This window comes from Protopterus annectens, chromosome 1.part2, assembly GCF_019279795.1.
Source record: "Protopterus annectens isolate FY-2018-M chromosome 1.part2, PAN1.0, whole genome shotgun sequence".
NCBI classification, from domain to species: Eukaryota; Metazoa; Chordata; order Ceratodontiformes; family Protopteridae; genus Protopterus; species Protopterus annectens.
The window spans coordinates 886,667,754-886,690,766 of NC_056727.1; the positions used below are offsets into that span (position 1 = coordinate 886,667,754).

General features: G+C 38.9%; 1 protein-coding gene across 2 annotated transcripts in view; it reads right to left on the reverse strand.

Annotated features, from left to right (window-relative positions):
* Positions 1-23,013, reverse strand: part of KIAA0319L (KIAA0319 like) — a 1,767,873-nt gene that overhangs the window by 95,111 nt on the left and 1,649,749 nt on the right. For both annotated transcript variants that reach the window (XM_044059462.1, XM_044059468.1), the window contains exon 19: positions 19,539-19,629. In XM_044059462.1, coding sequence (XP_043915397.1) covers positions 19,539-19,629 — 91 coding nt within the window. The remainder of the gene's footprint in view (positions 1-19,538; positions 19,630-23,013) is intronic.

Here is a 23,013-nt window from a genome sequence, read left to right on the forward strand (position 1 = left end):
GCATAGTTATATATATTTACTGTTATGGTATTTATATTATTGTCTATTTGCTGTCTTAGATTACTACTTCTTGTTATCTGTGTTTTTATATGTTGTTGGAGGATTTGCAGAATAAGAATTTTATTGTACTATGTGACACTGTCTCTAATACATATGACAATAAAGTTGAATTGAATTGAATTGCAGTATTCACTCAGATTTCCGCAGCCAACTATTTGCATTTCTTAAGAATTAATGATAATGGTACAATTTTGTTAACAGGTCACCCAGCAACCTCTCTTAAGGCGAAAGAACATTTTATAGTTTATGTCCTAAAAGATGGAACTATCTTTTCTGCACAATTTAAGAACATCTACTATCATAACAATGTTATACTTAAAGATTTGTGGAGCACTCACGAGTCTTAAACTGCTGGCAAATGAGACTCTGGCTATCTATCTGCTTTATTAACATCACTTTCAATATCTTCACATTATACTACTCACCCAGTGTGTGCCCACCACAAAGCCCAGCAGCCCTGGGTCTATAAACTACTGGCCGGCTGGTGTCCATTTGCTCAGCTTGGGTTACCTGGGATAGCTCTGTTGAGTGAAAGCTGGACATAAAACCAATCAACCTGCCAACTAAGGACTTCTACACTCAATGTAGGTTCACTGACAGGATGCGGCTTCGAAGCAGATGACACGAGGCTGGACACCACCTGTATACAGGAGAGAAGATGGAAGGGCAGTGCAGCAAATACGGTTGGGATCCAGAGTCTACTACTCAGGAGGAGGAGGACACACAAGAAATGGCATGGGAATTGTGAGGGAGAGGCTTCAGAAGAAACTGAGGGATGTCATCAGAATTAGTGATAAACTCATGGCAATCAGACTCCAATGCAAGGATAAGGCACTAATCATAATCTCAGCCTATGCCCCCTAACAGGGTTGTGATACTGAGGAAAAGAGTGCATTCAGACAGCAGCTGCAGGACCTACTAGTCAGTAGGATAACATGAATTGGTGCTGACAACAGGTGACCTAAATTCACATATATGGACAGATATAACAGGACATTTGGACTGTCTAGTTTCACATGGATGGAGGTAACATGAATAAAGAAGGAGAGGCCATTTTAGACTTTAGTCTGGCAAATGGCTTGATGGTGGCTAGCACAGGGTTCAGCAAGACAGACAGTCACAAGATTACATACAAGAGTTGCCAACATGCCATTCAGGTAGACTTCTCCCTAGTAAAGAAAGAGCACTGGGGTAGAATCAGTAATTGGAAAGTCATCCCCAGTGAAACAGTCAGCCAACAGCATAAACCAGTGGTTGCAGTGATCAGTTTCAAGCAATGATCAGAGAAGACTCTATGGTCAATGAGACTAGACTGAAGACCTGGAATTTGACTGGAGAGGAAGCAAAAAAGTTCAAGAAATTACTCGAGGCTCCAGCACTTTAGAAAGAAGAATAAATAGGTGGAGTTGAAAAGAATGGCAGTACAAATAAGGACTAGAAAAGAGAGATGCCGCCGAGCCAGGTATGGAAATAAGGTACATAAGGAAAGTCAGTGGTAGAATGCAGAAGTCCAGAAGTTGTCAAAAGAAAGAAGCAGTGCAGAAAAATGTGAGCAATAGAAAATAGAGAAGGTATATGAGGAGGCTAAGACAAGAGCTGCAATAGCAAAGAACAAGGCATTAGAAACACACAACTATTTCATACACACAACATATTCATAAAGGATACTCACACCTCCAGGTTGGTGGCAACGCATGAAGCTTCGGAAACCATCCAGGTGCAACTAACAATAGGCAAAACTGCTCTACAAATTGTAGCATGCTACAGGCCACCCTCTCAAACTCAGGAACCCCACACAGCCTTCCTGAAGACACTGGAGGGTATAAATGTATCTCCAAACACCATCATATTGGGTGACTTCAACTACCCGAATATAGACTGGGAACATTACTCAAGCCCTAACTTTCTAGCCCAACGGTTCCTGGAGTTCATAAATTCAAATGCCATGGAACAGCTAGTCACTGTTCCCACGAGAGGAGAAAATATACTAGATCTCATTGTCACAAACATGGGGACAAAATGCTCCACACCGGAAGTATATCCCTCATTGGTGAGATCTGATCATAAACTAATCTCACTGGAAATCCACATCCCGCCCCACCCCAAACAAAAAAGACCATAGTGAAGAACTTCTCTAAAGCAAACTTCACACTACTCAAGACTGGTGTGGTATCCTTCAAGGCCCCTGAGTCAGAGGAAACCACAACCCAAGCTGCGGAAGCCCTTACAAATGCCTTCTATGAACACCTCCAGGACTGCATGGATCAGGCAATCCCAAATAAAACCAAGACTCTTTCCACAAAGGGCAAACGTCCAGTCTGGTGGACCCCAGCCATTAACAAACTTTACAATAAGAGGAGAAAGCTATTACATGATAGAACAAAATCCATAAAAGGGAAGTCACCCCTGATCATTATTAGTAAAAAAAGTACGAGCACTCATAAAATCAACTAAGGCCAATTTTGAGAGAAAAATTGCCATGGATTCAAAGGACAATCATAAGGCCTTTTTCAGCTATGTTAGGAACCTGGGTGGAAACTCACAGATATGCTCAGAATTAGTCCAAAATGATACAAAAATCACTGAACCCACAGACATTGCCAACATACTGGCAGACAGGTTCAGTGCAAACTTCATCCCCCTCTGGGCGCCTAAAGGAGAGATAACTATCCCAGCCGAGTGTAGCCTCCCGGACATCTCAAATGCGCAGGTGAAAGCTGCTCTCTCTAAAGCTAAAAACACAGCATCAATGGGACGGATGGTGTCCCCGGCTGTGTGCTACACGAGCTAAATGAGGAATTAAACCCGCACATAAGGCAGCTGTTTAATCTCAGCCTTACCACAGGATACGTGCCCAAGGAGTGGCGTGACGGCAACTGTGGTCCCACTCCACAAAGGTGGCGCCTCACGGACCCTGGTAATTACCGCCCCATAAGCTTAACAAGTCTAGTCTGCAAAGCTATGGAGAGGATCATAATGGAGCTCATAAACAAAGATATAGGGGACTTGCAGACATTGGACCCGACCCAGTTTGGCTTTGTCAAGGGAAGATCATGCCTTTTGAACTTGGTCGACTTCGAAATAGTCACCAAGGCCATTGATGAGGAAAGGCAGTCCATACAGCCTACCTTGACCTTGCAAAGGCTTTCGACACAATACCCCACTCGGGTATTGTAGAAAAACTTACCAGCTTAAATGTAAACCCATATGTCACAAGATGGGTTGCAAACTGGCTTAAGGACAGAACCCACAGGGTTAGAGTTGCTGGCGCTGTGTCAGACTCCAAGCCGGTCACAAGTGGTGTCCCACAGGGCTCGGTCCTTGGCCCCTATTGTTTGGCATCTACTTCTCAGAAGTACAGGCCAACATGGGAGGACTTTGGCTGACAAAGTTTGCAGATGACTGCAAACTGGGCGCCATAGTGGAAAGTGCATCGGACACTGATATCCTTCAGAAGGGACTCACGGAAACAGATAGCTGGTGCCAGAGCCATGGCCTGAAGTTAAACGCCAAAAACTGTATAGTCATACCCTTCGGGAAAAACAAGGTAACCCCAAGCTACCATATAGGTGGCAATCCACTAAGCACAGAAGAGGTTATCAGGGACCTGGGGACCCAGGTTGACAGTGGCCTTTCTTTTGACACTCACATTGCTAAAGTGGTTAGAAAGACCTTCTACATTGCCCACCTGATCATGAAGGGATTCACATCCAGATCTAGTGAGGTCATTGTTCCCCTGTACTCTTCACTTATCAGACCAATGATCGAGTACAATGCCCCATTCGGGATGTATCTCACCCGACATCTGCAGCAATTGGAGAGACCCCAAAAGTTCCTCACCAAAAGGATAAAGGGACTCCAAAATCTGTCATATGCTGCCAGATTGAAGAAACTCCAGCTCTATTCAGTCGCATACCGTCTGCTCAGAGGTGACATGTGCCTGACATACAAGGCCATGTCCAACCCGGAATTAATGGACATGCTCCACCTCAAAAATCCAAATCCACCAAAACCACTAGAGCAAGCGACTTAAACCTTAGCACGGATATAAATAGGACGTGCTGGAGGGATAGATTTATCACTCAGAGACTCCCTATGCTGTGGAATAAAATCCCGGTCCATGTGAGGCAGAGCACCTCGCTGACTCTGTTCAAGAGAAATCTAGACCTGTGGATGGGAGATCGTAGGTTTACCCCGGGAATCATCTCTGGGTCACTGCTGGACAGAGGCACAACAAACTAATGGGCACAGTATTTTTTCATATAAGGGGTGGCGTAAGCCACAATAATTTGGGCTAGGCTTATAAATGCCTTAGGGCAGATAGCCTAGTATAAACCTATGAACCTATGAACCTATGAACAACTAGCTTCTGGAAAGTGACAGAACAGATAGCAAAAAGAAACTCAGATACCTTTCATAAGGAATGCCAGCAACAATTTGTTCACCAGTCCACAGGAAATCAAAGGCATATGGAAGTAGTAGTTCCAGCAGCTTCTGAATGAAGAAAATCCCACAGAAGCTGTACTGCCCCAGACATGCCTATGATGAAAGAAAAGGAGGAGCCTACCACAGAATTAAGAACAGCACCAAGGAAAGAGAAGTCAGAGAAAGCAGCTGGTTTACATGAGGTCACAGATATATATATAAGAACAAAGGGAGTATCCACTGTTGGCAGAACAGTAGTATCACATTCCTGTCACACTGCATGAAAGTTCTGGAGAGGATGACTGATAAATGAACACACAGAGTAGTAGAAAGCAAGACAGGGGATGACCAGTTTGGATTCAGATGAAGATGCAGCATAACTGACTTGATGTTTGCAGTGAGACAGATAGCTGAGAAGAAGCTAGAGATGAAGAAATATCCAACTGGGTATTCCTAAGCTTGGAGAAAGCATATGACAAGACCCCAAGAAAACTGATTTGAATAGTGAATAGTCCTGCAGTGGTTCAAAGTCCCAGAAATATTGGTAGAATTAATGCAGGCTATGTGCAAGAACCCAGTGACTCAAGTACAAACAGTGTTCAGCCTCTCAGGGGGGGTTCCCAGTGGGAGTGGGTTTGCATCAGGGCTCAGCTCTAAGCCCACTGCTGTTCATACTGGTGACAGACTACATTATCAAACGGGCTGGAGGGGACAGATCAACAAAGTTACTGTAGGCAGATGATGTGGTATTACATGCAGACTCTGACCAAGAATTCAGCAAAAGATAGGGGAATGGAATACAAAACTGAGGGCACATGGGATGAATTGAGTACAGATAAGACAGTTGTAATGGCAGCAAATGGGGGAAATCAGATGAGAATTGAAGCAGAAGGGAAAATAGTGGAACAAGTTAACAGCTTCAAGTACCTGGGAGGGGTGGTTGAGGAGAAGGGAAGTCTGAATGAGGAGGTTAAAGCTAGAAACAGAGGGGTCGCAGACAACTGGTACAGAGTGTTAGGGATAATATATGACAGAAGAATGTTTAAAAAGCTGAAAAATAAGGTGTAAAAAACAGTGGTGTGATCACTTTTACTGTACGGTACAGAAACCTGTGCAGTAAAGGAACAGCAGTTGAGGAAGCTAGAAGTGATTGGGATGAAGTGCTCGGGACAAGTGGTAGGATGCACACAATGGGAAAGACGAAGAAATGAGGACATCAGAGCAGAAGCCACAGTAGCTCCAATTGCAGAAAAGGTCAAAGAGAACAGATCACGGTTGTCTGGGCATATTTGCAGAAAAACACATGGCAATCTGATGAAGATGATTTGGGACAGACAGAAAGAGCACAAGAGGAAACGAGGGTGTCCAGCAAAGAGATGGATGGATTCTGTAACAGAAGACTTGATGTTTGCAGTGAGACAGATAGCTGAGAAGAAGCTAGAGATGAAGAAATAGTCCAACTGGGTATTCCTAAGCTGGACACTCTGTACCAGTTGTCTGTGACCCCTCTGATTCTAGCTTTAACCTCCTCATTCAGACTTCCCTTCTCCTCAACCACCCCTCCCAGGTACTTGAAGCTGCTAGCTTGTTCCACTATTTTCCCTTCTGCTTCAATCGTGCCAAATAAGGAAGGAGATTGGCAGTGAGTTGAAAGAGATGGAGACAGGTGACATAACACCCTGACCTTCTACAGAAAATGGAAAAGGGGGAGATGATGATGATGATACTACTCACCCACTAAAATGATTCATACTTTACAATCACCACTGTTACATTGTTTCCAATAGTGTTCCCACGGTAACTCTTTTATGTGACCAAAATTTAGTCTAGCATCAATCTACTATTCTTCCAGTGTCTGCAGGCCAGATTTCTGTTGAACAAATAAGGTTAAGATTCACACTGTGACTGGTCATGCATTGTTAACACTGTATTCCATCCATTAGTACTCCTACTGTACTAGGCTAATGCACTGCATTTGTTTATATACTTATTTTTGCAGTACCCAGGTCAGACTTGGTCTACCGGATAAATTGGTACTCCTTTCCAGTTTAAGTTGGTTTCCTGTTTCATAGTCTGCCTGCTAAGTAGATTACATCATAAGTGATACAACCACAACTCATTCAATGCCCATATCCCACCTTGTCTCCACTCACTCTACACAAAGTTGTTTCTGTGTTTTTAGAAACAAATGTCAAAATTATAAAACCATGTTCAGCCTGAATTCTGGTGCCACAGAATGCATAATATAAGGCTTAAATGTACTCTGCCCTGAGGCTGACAATGAAAAGTAAAACATTTCCAACTGGGAAAAGTGACAACGAAGAGCTATCACCACTTCATACTACTGCAGAGTAGTGTACTTGTGTTGTCTGACCCAGGCATCATACCTTCTTCAAAGATACCATAACCTATTTTTTGATTTTACACACATCACCCATTTTTTTATTTTTATTTATAGACTTTCCATAAAAATACTGAAGGTTGACAACCCAGCTTTGTAATACGTCAGCCTTATGCATATGGTAAAGAAGACATTCTGGAAGGGTGGGTCTATGTCAGACAGTTTAAATAAATTGTGGTGGCTGGTGTAATATAAAAAAAAAAACAATAAAAAATTTGAGAGGCACATGCCCACCTCTGCCCTGCTTATGAATTTAGCTGTGTGTAAAACACACTGTCAGATAAGAATGTCAAACATTTCACTATTATGTGTGACAAGCTGCCTTTAAGAGAGTGGATTTTCCACATTCAGTGCATTTAAAACATATTATAGACAGATTCCCAATATTTTTTAAACAAATTTAGACACAGACATACATCAATATAAAAAAATATATATTAACATTTTTCCCATTTACACACATTTTCTTTCTTTACAACTGCCATTCAGTCCAACATTACATATATTGCACAATTCCTGCCTTCCCTTAAACCTCACACATTCTCCTAATCATTATTCTGCATATACTGTTCCCACAAATTCAGCTTTCTGTGTAATTTGCTCCTTCCCTATAGTAAAATATTCTCTTCCAGTTATTTCATATTGTTTACAATATTTAATATTTCAAATATATTTGATTTAAATTTTGATTTCCATTTTCTAACCATTGCTTTTCTGGCAGCCAAAAGACTTAAACATAATAATGCCTTACTATGTCTAGGCAATTCAGATCCTGTGTCTTAGCTCAAAAGAATAATTTCCATAGTTACAGCCACTGGGTCCCCCAATATTTCTGACAGAATCTTTCGTAGGAAATGTTTAAAATCTGCCAAATCATTATACTCCCAAAAAACATGTTCCCTCTTTTTTGCCTATCAGACCTCCAACATTTTCTATCTAACTGAGGAAAATTCTTTGAAGTCTACTTTGGGTATAAGAATACCTATGCAAACACTTCCAACCAAAAATCCTAATCCTTCTGCACTTTGCTGCATACTTGGGAGCCATGCACATGTTCTCCCATTATTTCCTTGTAGATTGCTTTTCCATTCTCTCTTTCCAATCTTTGCTAATGTACTCTGATTGATTCTTATGGTCATCATGCAATATTAATATACTTCATTAATTTTTCCCTTTTAACAGCTGCTTCTGTTCTAGATTCAACTAGAAATTCTACCATTGAAGGTCTTTCACTTAGCACTCCCCTATCCCTTTCTCTTTGCCTGTACTCTGATATCAATCCCTGACAGGGAAGGCAGTCACTAACCTGCAGTCCAAACTTCTTCTGACTCATGCCACTCTATTACTTTTCCTTCTCTAGTTATTTGCTCCTAATACATTGCTTCTTTGCCAGTTTTCTCCAGTAAATTCCAGTCCCCTCTTCACTACTTTCTGCATCCGTACTTGCAGTCAATCATATTGGCAAAATCTCCCTTCTCCATTCCTGCACCAGCTTATAATATTTTATGCAACTTTATGAATACAATATTCTCTATGCTGGTTATAATTCTTTTTAATAGCAAAATCAAGTTCCAGTCCTCACTGGTAAGCAATATTCCCTGCTGAAAGCTGACTATTTTCCCAAAATTTTTGTAAGCTCCATATTTGCAGTTTTTGGTGAAATATAAATACATGCCAATGAAATCATCTGTCCTTGCCAATAGGTCCTTACTACCAGAGGTTTATCTACCACTACTGACTTTTTCCCCTCTACTATCACTACTGGAGCCCCTACAGCAATCAGTATTGTTATTCCCCTTTCCATCTGTGCCTGAAGTTCTGCTGAATATCCATTCTGAAATCCTCTTTGTCAAATTCACATGGTCATTTCTTTGTAAACATATCTCCTGCAGTATCGCTATTTGCACTCTACATTTCTTAATATAATTCAATACTCTTTCCTTTTTGTCTATACCCCTAAGGCCATTTACATTTCAAGACACTATGGGTAGAGTAGTCATTATGATAAAAAGCTACTGTTTCCACTTATGATACATGACACTTTTTTTTTTTTTTTTTTTTTGAATGTGCATTTCCAACTTTTGTCTTGCACACACTAATGTTTTGCAGGCACATCCTTTATACAGTTGTTTCTTCTCATCTCCATTTGAACCTGTCACATTTTCAAGACTTGCTACTTTAATGAAACACCTCAAACAACAATAATACATATTCAGAACACCCCCATCCCCTAGTAATTTATAACAAATACAGAAAACTGTATATTTTGAACAAATGAAGTTTAACCCTCTAGACAGTGACATTTAACGAAAACTGACAACTGCACCCGCAGGCACAGCCAATTCTAAAATGAAGGCTACTCATGCTAAAGTGCATGCTACAGCCTGTACTCCCACATGCGCTGAATGCCATCTGCTCTTTTCCTGTCTTTACTCTCCTCCCAGATGTGAAAAACAGCTTGCATGCTTTTAGAAATGTTAACTTTTATCCTAAAGTAAAAGTGCAGTGGCTACCTTTGTATAAAGGAAAATTATGCACTGTCCTATTAAATGCATTAAAGTATTAAGGCTGCTGGGGAGGCTACTGTCTCTTATTCACTTCCCATAATTTCAAACTTTATTTTTCACTGAACTGCTTGCCATTGTACCTTTACATGTTTCATTTCCCTTAGCAAATAATGTTCAGAACTCTTAAGATTTAACTGTTTGCACCTGCAGAAAGCTGACCTCCATGTAAAAGTAATCAGTAATGAGAAGAAAAAACTACCAACTTTACAAATGCTTGAAGGAATCTTTGTAAAACAGAATGTACATAACTTCCCTGGCTAAATGCCTTCAGCTGCATACTTCTTGCCTTTCACTGAGAACATTTGGTAATGGAAAAAGCAAGCTAATATCTTTGTAGATTCAATGTACTTAACATTTTCAGTGTCTTTCATCATTTATTTGTATTTTCAGGCCTATTTACTTACACAATTTTTTTTAAAGCCAATGACATTAATCCAAATTCACCTTTGTAAAAACAAGGGAAATTATAATCTTAATTCTACATATAATCAGTAGACTTTTACACTCTACCCCTATCCCAGTAGAAAAATATATCAGCATTATATTTACTTAAACCTGTCTCCAGCCTTTCTTTTCATTATACTGTGAAGCCTATACTTCTTACAACTTAAAAAGGTACTTGTTTACTTTAATGTTTTTAACACATAAGAGTCCTTGAAGAGATACATCCCATGACATTTAAAATACCATTAACTATACATAATACAAAATTGCTTTACAATATAACATGTATTTATTATATAATGTTTTAAACAAATACTAAAACAAAAATTGCTTTACAGTTTCTTCTTTTTCCCTTGTAGTGCCCCTCTAAAATCAGCTAAAGTCTAGTGTTTTCTCAGTGACTTTTTCTTGCAAACCCATATTTCACAAATGTGGTTGATGCTCAATAGTCTCCCATTTATTCACTAATGTCAGTGTTGCTGGTCTTCTCCCTGATCATTTCCATCTGCTGACACCAGACTTTGGTTCAAGTCCAATGTACGCCTGGTTCTTCTGGTTAACTCCTGTGCTTTTTCTCTCTCTCTCAGTTATTTTCTTTTGGAACACTGGAACATGTTTCACTGGTAAAGTCTTTCTATGAGCTTTAATGTCAGAAGAATGAGAGGCAGAGTCCCCTTCTGCTTGCTGGCTCACTTTTTGGATGGAAATTTTTATTTACTTCTTAGCTTGTTCTACACCAAAAAAATATGTTTGATCCTCCAGAGAAAAATACTCTGAAGACAGGTGGATACAACAGCTTGAATCTCACACATGCCTCTAAACATTCTCTGATGCTAGGATAAAGTTTATTCACTGTATACCAGGCAGAAGATAATCATCATTTTCCACAAATGCTACACTGTCTCCAATTTTTAATACTTTTCCCTTCTGCCACACTTTTGTCAGGATCAATTCTTTCTGCTGATATTATTACATTTTTAGTAATGTAAGTCTTTGGTTGCTTTGCCATGGTTGGGTTTGGAGAATAAATGATTTTCCCTTTCAATTAACAAATCCTGCTGTGGAACAATGATCCAGTTGCTTATTTGTGCTTTTATAAAATTAGAACAGTCTGTTCATTCTGGTTTCAATGGTAGAGCAGAAAATCTCAGGTTTTCCCTACATGCTCTGTCCTCTTTATTTGAAACTGCTCTTCCTGAGAAGCCTCACACTAAGGCAGCCCTTTCTTCATTTCAACCTATGATTTTTGCAGTTTTATCAGTTCATCTAATCACAAGTTAAATCTTTTTTCTAGGTTTTCAGCCTTTTGTTATTTGAGGTTATATATTCCTTCAATGTTTCATTTAATTTTGATCACTTCTGAGTATATTTGATTTTTCTTCTAAAACTTTGGAAGCCGTCTCTTGAATGAAAGCTGAAACTTGAACTGCTTTTTGCCAACAGCTGCAAGGTTCTTCCCAGACAGTGTTTGCTCTTCACTTTTTCCAGCTGATTTTCTTTCAGGTTCGCCATATTTCTATGCTGGCATCTGGGTAGTGTACTTTCTAGCCAGTAACTGAATTTTCCCCTAGCTGGCAATTTCACTGGCTCATCTTCTCAGTTTATGTTTTCACACTGGCAGAGCTGAAATTAAGCTGCTGATCAGTGTGCAGCCATCTTGAAGGTCCCATACTCCCAATAATAAGAATTTTTGCAGGAGCCAACAGTTTTATCACACAAATGATTAGTACAGCCTTATTTGTCTTATTTAGGTACTTTGTTTTATTTGATATGATATAAGCAAAAACAAACAAATGGGTAAAGGAAACTGTACTTTTTCCCTTCCATGGTTATTAACATGTCACGAGCCACATCTAAAGTTTCTACAACTATGAAGCCCCATATAAAACAAGCCATTCACCAATACTTGCAACCTACATGTAAACAACAATCCCATACAGCTTTAAACATACCCTAATTTCCCTCAACCCAAAGTTTCTTTCCCTTCCTCATCCAACAGTTGCCAACATTTGTCCATTAGCTAGCATTTTCAAAAATCGCACATGACCAAAGAGTGGAATACAATCAAAAGAACATCTTAAATGATAAACAGCCTAGTTTGTCCCCAAAATAAAGCATGCTCACAGCTATCTATACTTTCATCAAACACATCTGTTCCACTATGGAAAAGGGTTTACTAACTGGAGCTATATACTTGTATCTACAAAAGGCATTTGACAATGTTGGCAATACTATACTACTGCAAAGAATATCTGACTGCTGTTTCTCACACAAAGTCTTACAATAGTCATGTAACTGCCTATCAGTCTGGACATCCATAGCCCTAGGCTACATCACCCACTAAGATGTTGACTAATTAACGGCATCCCACAAATTTCTATGCTCATCCCTCTAGTATTCTCTATATTTATTAATGCTCTCCCCTGGAATTTACTTCATTTAAACTATACTGTTAGTGCTGATCACTATAGCCCTAAAGTCATCTACAGCAGTGTCCAAATTACTGTGATCAGACTTCATTATACAACTCTCTTACAGATAATAAACTGTCTATTGATGCAAAAAATCTACAAACGTGCTTTTTGTAAATCTCAAAAACTAGAATCATATCAGCATTTAATAATTCAAGACCAAACTCAAACTCAACTTTCTCACACTACTAAAAGATATGTTGTCAAACTACTAGGCCAAAGTCTCAGTTTTCCATTAACATACAGAATGTACACAAAACAAAGGCTTCCTATAAAATTACCTAATTATTAATCAAAGTTTCCAGGAAAGCTATTGTCATAAATGTCCTCATACTCAGATTTGAATATGAGCTATTTGTTATTTGTCATAGGCCGATGACAGGATGGGCATGACAGACATGTGAGATGGTGCCATATCAGCTTCCAATGTGGTCACAATACTGGGAGTAACAGCAACAGCAGAAGCAGCTGGAAGATCCAAAGGTTTATCAAGAGACACAATGGAGATGTCTGGGTACTCTGCAGAAGTCTCTGATCTAACCTTCTTCAACTTCTTTTCTGGCATCAAAGGGAAGCTGGCTGTTAAGGACCCAGACCCCATCTTACCCTGCACAAGAGTTGAAGTTTCTGACTCTCAAGAAGAATTTTCAAAGAAGACAGATGCCAATGCAAAGTCTTAGGCAGAAATGCATGACAGATACAGAAATTCCTATAATTTTGCTCAACATCCAGACAAAACAGGTTTCCCCAGGATAAAATGTGCACAGACTTTCAAAGAAATTAGTTTTATGCAACATAAAACGCTACAATGCAAATGCATATGCTTGTTTCTTTTTCTCCATATGTATAAATATATCAATTTTATATGCAAGGACTTCCTTTTTTATGTTTTGTCTTTCATACAATATTTTATGTAGTCTGTATACTTTTATTACTAAACTATTACTATGTATTACTATTGTGTTTGCCATGTAGAGCTTTCTCCCTGAGCCTAAAATGAAAAGGGATCCTCATGCCTAATCCGACAAGCCCAGTTAACAAATGCAAACTAACTAACTAAATATTTATTATGGTCTTCTCTTTGTGGAATCTGCCTCCCACAATCACATTTCCTCTTTTTGATAACATGTACAAAACTTATGGAATTTAAAAAAGAAAGAGGATGGTCACCAAAGGGGATACTTATTCACCCAAAAGCAAAGGAAGAGGCATGACAAACCAACACTGAAGTGAAAGTTCAGGTTTTGGCTAAGAGTAAGAAAATTCTGAGGTACTTTGCATCTGTGTGTCCTTTATATACCTCTGTCTCCACTGGGCTCATATGTTGGATGTACGGCATTAGGGGAGGGCACTCAGGCTTTGGTATGCTGGCTGGATGCACAGCCATTCTTGGCAAGATATCCCCATAGGTTATTAATAATGCAACAGTGATCATGGAAGGACATCATATGTTTCGCTACAATACCCGGTTGTATTACAAACATATTTTATCTTCCACTGTCATGAAGGTTTCTGACACAAATGGTGCAAATTCCATTTTCATCAGATCAGTCTTTGCCTTCTGGCCTACATCATGTTTGAAAAGGATCTTACAATCAGAACACTTACTGGGTTAACAAATGCTAAACAAATAAATAAATGATTCTCCCAATAGCACAGACCAGTTCAGGTGTGCATGTTCTCATTCATTACTTGATGGACACAAGAACACTCTGAAAGCTTTGGTGCTTTAGGCATCAAACAAGTTAACTCTTCTGCCATGGATGCAGAAACTCAAGCCAGCAAGAGTCGAACACTTCCAATAAAATCACCACACTTTATTCACAGTTGTTTAGCGCTTTCTTCTCTACTACAGAGACTTCTCAGAACACTGTCCCACCCAAACTCAGCCATTAAAATACCCACCCCCAATTATTCAATTAACGTTTTCAATTTTATTAAAAGCAATACACCAAGATGTAAGTTTCCACATTCCTTAACTCTTGTAGTGCATTCAATAATGTGCAAATTGTGTTTTAGATACATTTAATTAAATCCACAGTATAAAAATAAATATAACCAAACTATAAATTCTTTCAAACCATAAAACAATCTATTATAAACATAAGACAATTTGTCCTTGCCTAACCTGAAATTTGATCGGGCTTTAAAACACTAGCAATACTAATAGTTACATTGATGCCAGGGTACTGGGAGGCATTAAAATACAACTGCCATCTCAGCTCCATAACCTCTAAATGGTTAACTAAAATACAACCTTGATCATCCTTCACTAACTGCTGTATAACTAAAACTTTAAAACAATGACCTTGGTTTTCTTTAACATGTCTATAAAGGGCACTGGTACTCCTACAATGTCTCAAATCACCCAGGTGCTCATCAATTCTTAATTTAAACCTTCTGCATGTTTTACCTATATAAAATATAGGACATTCATCACACTTGGCCATATATACAATATTAATGCTGTTGCAATTATAGTGTCCTTTAATATTAATAACCTTACCATTGACCCTAATTCTCCCTCCTGTTTACAAAATAAATGGACAAAAGGAACACAAATTACATTTATAGTTGACAATCTTTCTGTTAGTTTTGTTTTCATGCTTTACACCCTCCAAAATATTTTTGATAGATCTATCTCTCCTAAAGACAAGTTTCGGACTCTTACCAACTTTAGCCCCTACATTGGCATCAAATTGTAAAATCTCCCAGTTACCTTTTATAACTTCGGTAATGATGTTGGCCATCCCGTTGTATGTTAAAATAAAAGTTAAATTAGGATTGATCCTATTATTATTACATCCATTACTTTCCAAAAATCCATTGCCTAATATAGACCTATAAACACCTTGTTCCCATTTGTAAACTACTTCTTTACTGACATCGCTTAAAAGGCAGTCTGGGTAACCTCTCTGTCTAAACATCTGAACAATGTGCTCAGTTTCCACCAGGAAGTCAACATTAGAACTCACCATCCTGGCTGCCCACACCAACTGGCCTTTCACCACTGCCCTCTTTTGATGGTGCGGGTGCCAGCTACCATAATCCAAATAGGAGTTGGAAAAAGTAGACTTTCTGTGGATCCTGGTATTAAAGCTCATATTTGTCCAATCAATCTCTAATTCAACATCTAAATAAACAATTTTATTCCTATTGTATTCATAAGTGAATTTAAAAAAATCCACAGTTTCATTAATATACAGAAGGGACTCATTTAGACCGTCTTCAGTGCCTCACCAAATCAGAAAAAGATCATCCAAAAACCAGGTGTAGTGTATAATCTAGGACTTGTACCAACTATTCATCACATACTCCTGTTCCCAATAGGACATGATCAGGTTTGCAAAAATGGGGGCACACGCTGCCCCCATTGCTATACCTTTTGTCTGTTTGTAATACTGTCCCTCAAATCAGATATAATTGTTCTTTAGAACAAGTTCCATAAGCACACTTATTCTATTAATTTCATCTTGACCAAAATTGTTAGTTTTGTGAAGCTGTTGTTCCAACCAACTGATACCAGTATCACGTGGAATCACTGTGAACAGACTGACTACATCAACTACATCAACAATCACCATGATCATGTCCGATGTTAACTTTATCCCATTTAACTTGTTTATAAATTGCCAGAAGTCTTTAATGATGTAACTGAAACAGCCCAAACTCCTCTGCATTATTTGATCTAAATATTTACAAATAAAATGGGTTTTTGATCTTTTTCCATCTACAATGGGCCTGAATTTTGGATTTACAAGCCCTTTGTGGATTTTTGGGATGCCAAAAATATTAGGCACCCTTGGATGTTCATTTTTCATGTAGTGGTATTCATCTTCATTAATTTGAGCCTGATAAACAATGTCATCTAACACTAAATCTATCTTCTTGTATGCAACGTTAACTTCATTTAAGGAGCTCTCATTGTAAGTGTCCCCCAGTAAAATGGTATTCATTCCATCCAGATAGTCTCCCCTGTCCATTATTACAACTCCATTACCCTTGTCAGGTTTCATGAACCTGACCATAGGGTCTTTTGTCAAATCCAACATTATTTGTTTTTCTTCACTAGTCATGTTCGAACTTTCACTTCCTTCCTTCCTTCTTACAATAACTCTTCCTAATTTCCTTTTCACACATTCTTTTGAATAATTCAGTGGTTTTGTTTAAGGGGGGGGGTTAAAAGTACTGTTTTTTTTTTACACCTATCCCTAGTCTGGCCGTCCGCACCCATCTCCTGGTTGAACCAGACTTTCAAGTTTAATTTTCTGGTGTATCTTTTTAGGTCAATGATAGATTCTACCACACTCTCAGATCTACAAGGGACAAAGGTGAACCCTTTTGCCAAAAAATCAGCATGTTTTTTGCTGATATTTAACTTGGAATAATTGTAAATTTTAAAATCCCCTTTATTGTTGAAAATAATATCAGGTTCCAACCCATCAGTAAATGTCTGCTGCTCATCAAGACATTGTATCAGAATGTCTAAAACCGATTCATCGTTAATGTTGTGACTGCCAGATTCACCCATCTGACATACCATCAAATTCATTAACACTGTCATCGTTCACATCCACCCCCACTTTTTCGGCCACATTCTGCTGTACTATATTTCACAACTGAATTACCATTCACCCTTTCAACAAAAAAATCATCAACAGAATGTATGGAGACAGCCATTAACGAAAATTGTCCCATTTCATTGTCTAAAACCACACATTCATTATTTGTTTGGTTCACTCTGGAACCCAATGGGTCTGATTCATTTTGCTGTAGTGTATAGGGCAAAGAAAAATTGTCATTGATTGCATAAAAAATATCGCTCCTGCCAGGAACGCTTTCATCCGAACTTACATGTTGATTTACAAGAGATACAGAACCTGCCATATCACTTACTTGCTTAACACAGTCCATTTCTCGTGGGGTAGGTGGCAGGACCGCCCAGTCTAATTGTTTCTTGTCCTGTAGAGTTTTGGCCTTGTACCGTGTGCCCCGAATTCCTGTCGACCTCTCCCGTAAAAAGACGAAGTGGTGGAAGCTGCCTTGTCTCTCAGTCGGTCAGAACGTCTGATCACTTCATCCACGTTGTTTTCCGACTGAGAACGCTGGTTATGCCTTCTTTGAAGACTCACATTGTCTTGCATCACTTCCCTTTCCTTGTTGGAGCACGTCGCCATGCCCCTGTTGACCGTGCCCCAAGGAAAATGGATATACAATGTCCTGTATATACTCACTTAGGTCTCTTCTGATTTTTTCTTTACGTAAAAAAATAGTATTGCACACACTATTGACCTGGATGTGAAGGTTTTGATATGCACACTGGTTTTGATTAAACTCACAATCGGCCTTAATAGACTGATCAAGCTCATCAAGGTCTCTCACCATTTTTTATATTTTATTTTGATTGTGTTTCACCATCAACCTCATAAGATCCAAACCAGCTTTATCAAATAAAGAATGCACATCTTTTAAAAATTCACTATTGTCCTTAACACCATTTGGATACTTCCACATCCTTAGTCCTCGAGGTACCTGTTGCATTTCTATATTTTTATTCAAATATGCATTTTCCAACTGTAATTTTTTGAACAGTGTCAAGTCTTTTTCAAAACATTTCAATTTGTCATTCAAAGTAGATACTTGCTGGCGTTGCCTATTCTCCATGTTGCTGCTGTTGTCAAACAGAAATCTATTCTCTTTCCATATACTGTCATGAATATTGTTGCCAAAATTCTGGCCAATAAGTCCCACATTGTTATTTTCACCAAAAGCATTCGATTTACCTTGTACGTCGTTTTGCATCCCACTTTGATCAAAAAGTCTTGAACTATGGCTATCCATAGAAACCGGGGTTGGCTGGGTGAGAGGGAGACCAAAATTCCCGAATGAACCAAGAGAATTAGTTTGCTTGTCCATCAAAGTCTTAATTTGGGAGGTATGAATCACCAATTGTTCATTAATTTGTTGCAAAATTTTTATGATATCTTCATTAGAAACATGCTCATCCATGCTGCTGCCCAAATCATAAGACTCCAAAAATTAAGTGAAACCACAGAAACTCAAGCCAGCAAGAGTCGAACACTTCCAATAAAATCACCACACTTTATTCACAGTTGTTTAGCGCTTTCTTCTCTACTACAGAGACTTCCTCAGAATGCTGTCCCACCCAATCCCAGCCATTAAAATACCCACCCCCAATTGTTCAATTAATGTTTGCATTTTTATTAAAAGCAATACACCAAGATGTAAGTTTCCACATTCCTTAACTCTTGTAGTGCATTCAATAATGTGTCATGGATGCAGACTCGACTAAAGGCCCTATCCCTTTACTTTGCCTCATACTGTGTATTGAGAGGTGACTTATGCCTAACCTACAAGACAGTCACTGATCCAGCCCTGATAAAAATCTTACATACTCGCAAGAAAAATTATACAAGGGTTATGCGTTCCATGGACCTTAAGCGTATTTATGACTCGTAAGAGAACTTGCTGGAGAGACAGATTCATACCCAAAGGCTACCTCGTCTATGGAATAATCTTCCCATCTTTGTAAAACAAAGCCTGTCCCTTACTCTCTTTAAAAAGAATTTGGATAAATGGATAGGGGACTGTAATTTCACTCCTTGGGTAATTCCCAGATCCCTTATGAACAGAGGCAGTCTGTAAAATGCCTCAGGACTCCAAAACACAGAGAACCACTACCCTGATACTACCTCATCCCATACCTGGGGAAGTTAGATATAATACCGTTATATCCTGGACATTACTGGCTAGGCTTGCAAAGGCTCTTGTGCTGTTAGCCTAGTAATCACCTATGAACCTATAAACCCAATACCTAAGCTGGGCAACCAGCAGAAGGTGGTCAGTTCAGAGGCTAGGTATACTGTTTGTGCAGTCTGAGATCACAGTGGTCAAGAAAATGTCATACTGAAGTGGAAGAAAAATATGAAACAAACTGTGACCCCATGTAAAATTTTAAGTGTCAAATATACTTGTTTTCCACTGAACTATGACATTTGACATTCCTGCACTAAATTACCCAGAGCAGAAGTTACTGAAATAACAGTTCTATAGCCAGTCCAACTAACATTTAGTATAATCTGTATCCTCACCCTTTCAGTTTCAACTTTCAATTTGTAGCTTTCACTCATCAGTAATCTCAGTACTTACCTCTTACAACAACAGACCACTGCCCAGGACAAAATGCCAAATGCAACCACGATGACAAAGGAGGAGATTGTGACATATAACACACTCCATTCTATAAGAGAAACAGACACTTGTAAGATTGTACATAAAATCAAAAGAAGCTATGGTTGCTAGGTACTTTTACAATTTATTAATTTTAGACTCTGTATAAATGACTCTAGCAAAGATAGCCAACAGTTAAATACAGTAATACTTGGTTCTAAATTGGAAACACACAGCTTTATGAGGTAATTAACATTAATATTAGATCTTCAAGAGATACATTCCTACAAAAATACAACCGTACTTCCACTTAATTATGTCATTTGTTGTCCAACATATTTTGTCCAGCAGCCAAAACCCCTCCATGAAATGCCCATATTAAGTTGCTGCACCTATGAAGTAACTTGCAGATGTCCCATAGAGGATGGTGTTTACACATGCAATCTTTGTCTTTCCTTTTAGGAAGCAATGGCTTTACCCTCAGCCTGTTACAGCATAAAATATCTTGGTGGAAAATACAACCCCACCCAACCACAAGCTCAAATCACTACATAATGTACTTAAGTTCCTACATACAGTTTTATGACACAGAAGAAACAAAAAACGGTTTGTTTTACCTTATTTAAGTTGTAAATCAAAACATCTTGGAGCAGTGTACTATGCCCAGCCCACTTCTAAGAGCAAAATACACTAATGAATTTTTGCAGGTCCATAAGCAACTACTAACAGCAAACCACAAAATAAATAGCAGTGCTCAGCTTATTATATCAGCAAAATAGACCTATAATGCCAACTATAGAGATGAATGGCACAACAGATCTGCCCAGAGGATATGCATATAGTATCTCAGCTCCACATGTCATGTATGGGAACTTAAGCATACATATGACAATATGACAACATGAAATACTGCAGCATCATCCATGACTGTTACAGCATATGCTGTTGGAACACATGACACAATGGCTTATAAATCAGCAGTCCTCTGAACTGAACAGCTGTAGACGGTGTGCTCTGCAACCTCTGTGTGCTGGCATGGATAGTGCTCATGCAAGCAAACGGAATACAAATGTATGTGGGCTTCTAAGATGGCTGCATACTGGGCATCAGGTTGATTAGAGTTCTCCCAGAGTGAAAACTAATGAATTGTTTTTAAAAAGCCAGTAAAAGTTATCAATGTGGGTAAAATGTAGTTACTGATGGCTAGTAATTACACTGCCTGGATGTCAGTAAAGAAGAAATTTACAGAAAGTAAGAGGAAAACAATAATAAAAGGAGAAAAAAAGTCCTGTCTGAGAAGAACCTTGCAGGTGTTCTGCAAAAAAAAAAAATACAGGAAATGTTTTCCAGTAATTCAGAAGAAAACTGAATCAAATTTACTCATACATGTTTAAAATAAGTGAGACACTGGAGGAATTTATAAAATCAAATTAGAAAAGGTTGGAAAGATAGGAGAATTTTTAAGTAGTTATTCAGATAAGATGATGAAACTGCAAAAGTCAGAGGTTGAAATGCTGGATAGACTGGCTGAATGAGGTTTCTCAACAACAGTTATAAGACAGAGCACAAACAGAAAGAATATACAACATTAAATTTAAGAAAGTACAAACAAGCAACTGATATAATATTCCACAGCAGGATTTACTGAAGGAAAAGGCACATTGTCTGTATGCTCCAAATATGGCCATGAGAAAGCAACCAAGACCAGTATTAGTAAAGATGCAACACACTAGAGGGAAGATCTGCTCCTAAAAAAAACAGTGGCAGAAGTATTAATAATTGGGCACATTTGACTGGTTGGGAAAAATTATGTGCAGTACACCAGGAAGAAGAGAAGCAAATTTGTCCTGGTAATCAGGGGATACTGAGAGACAGGTCTGCGTGGTTGGGATGACCAGCTGTTTTACAAGTTTCTAAGTTCATAGGTGGGTTACTAGGTTATCAGCCCAAGAGCCATTTTAAGCCTAGCCTAGCTTACACTAAATTTACCAAAATATTGCTGACATGTCATTACTACAAGAATTCTATGGTTCCGATATAGGCTTGTACAAATCAAATGTTAGGCTGCCCCTATCCATTAGGGAAACAGGTGCAAAACCAAGGGTATATTTCCAACTTCCCCATCTAAAAGTTACAAACAAGCAGGGTTAGAGATGAGCTTTGATTTACATATATGGGAAACCAGTTCCACAGTAGTGGGAACCTTTGAGATGCAAACATAATCAGGACAATGTTGGAGGGACAGTTATCAAACAAGGTTTAGGTCCTTAGAATGGGTATTTCTGATGCCATTTCTTTTGCGGATGTGCAACAAATCATTCAGTGTGGGCTCAAAGGATGCCTTGTAGGCTAGGCATAGATCTCCTCACAGCAGTAGGAGACCAAATACAGGGACAGGTTTTTGAGAGGGTCAGCATTGGGCTTATTGTTTACTCCCTGTATTCTTTTTTGTGAGGAACCTCTGTGGTCTCTCAAGCTGTTTCAAGTGCCTGGTCAGGTACATGCCGAAAGATATGTGGTACTTAATGATTGGTCTGACTAGGGCAAAATACAATGTAACAATGACCCACATGGATCTGGATGCCATACACTAAGTTGCGCAATGTAGAATGATTTTCTTGCCACAATAGACATGTGGTATTCAAAGGCAAGTTTACTGTCTACATGCATTCCCAGATCCCTGACCAATGGGTCTACATTTAGGGGTGTATTATCTCAATAAGGTAATTTCCAGGGAGTGGCAGTGTTTCCAAAGGGTGCTATTATGCATTTTTTTGCACTGAGTTTTAGTCCAGTTGTTCGTCTGTATCAGGGCCTTTTGAAGGCATCTGTGCATTTAGGGGATTCAATGACCATGGCTAGTTTACAGTCATCTGCAGGTTTGGTCAGCCAGAACCCTTAACATCTGTCTTGACTTCAGAGGAGTGGATGCCAAAAAGGAGAGGTTCCAGCACCAATGCTTGTGGAACTCTACTTGTAACTGACCATTTGTGGAGCTGGATTCCCCTATTCTAACTTTTTCTGTCCTATCAGTGAGCCAGCTAGCTATCCATTGGGTAATGCCTAATTTTATAAGCTTATCTACAATGCCTGAGTGAGCTATGGGTACTCCTGTCTCGATGCAGATATTTACATAATTGTACAGGGTTTCTGTGAACAATTTTGTTTAGGCAGCTGTGTTCTCAGCGTTTTGGAAAGCTTGGAATTTTGCTATATTGTCAAGCAGTAGGACATAGCTAGCCTTGGAATATTTTTTTTTTAATTATTATGATGTTAGCTGAGGTCCAAAGCTTAATATTTATTTCAAAGGAGACAGCTTTGTGATCAGACTTGCCCAATGAGGACATTATACTAGGGATAGTGCATCAGTACCCCAAGTATGAGATGACCAGGTCAAGGACACTTGTGCACCTGGTGGGCAGACTAGCTGTTCCAGGTTGTTTATGTTAAAAAA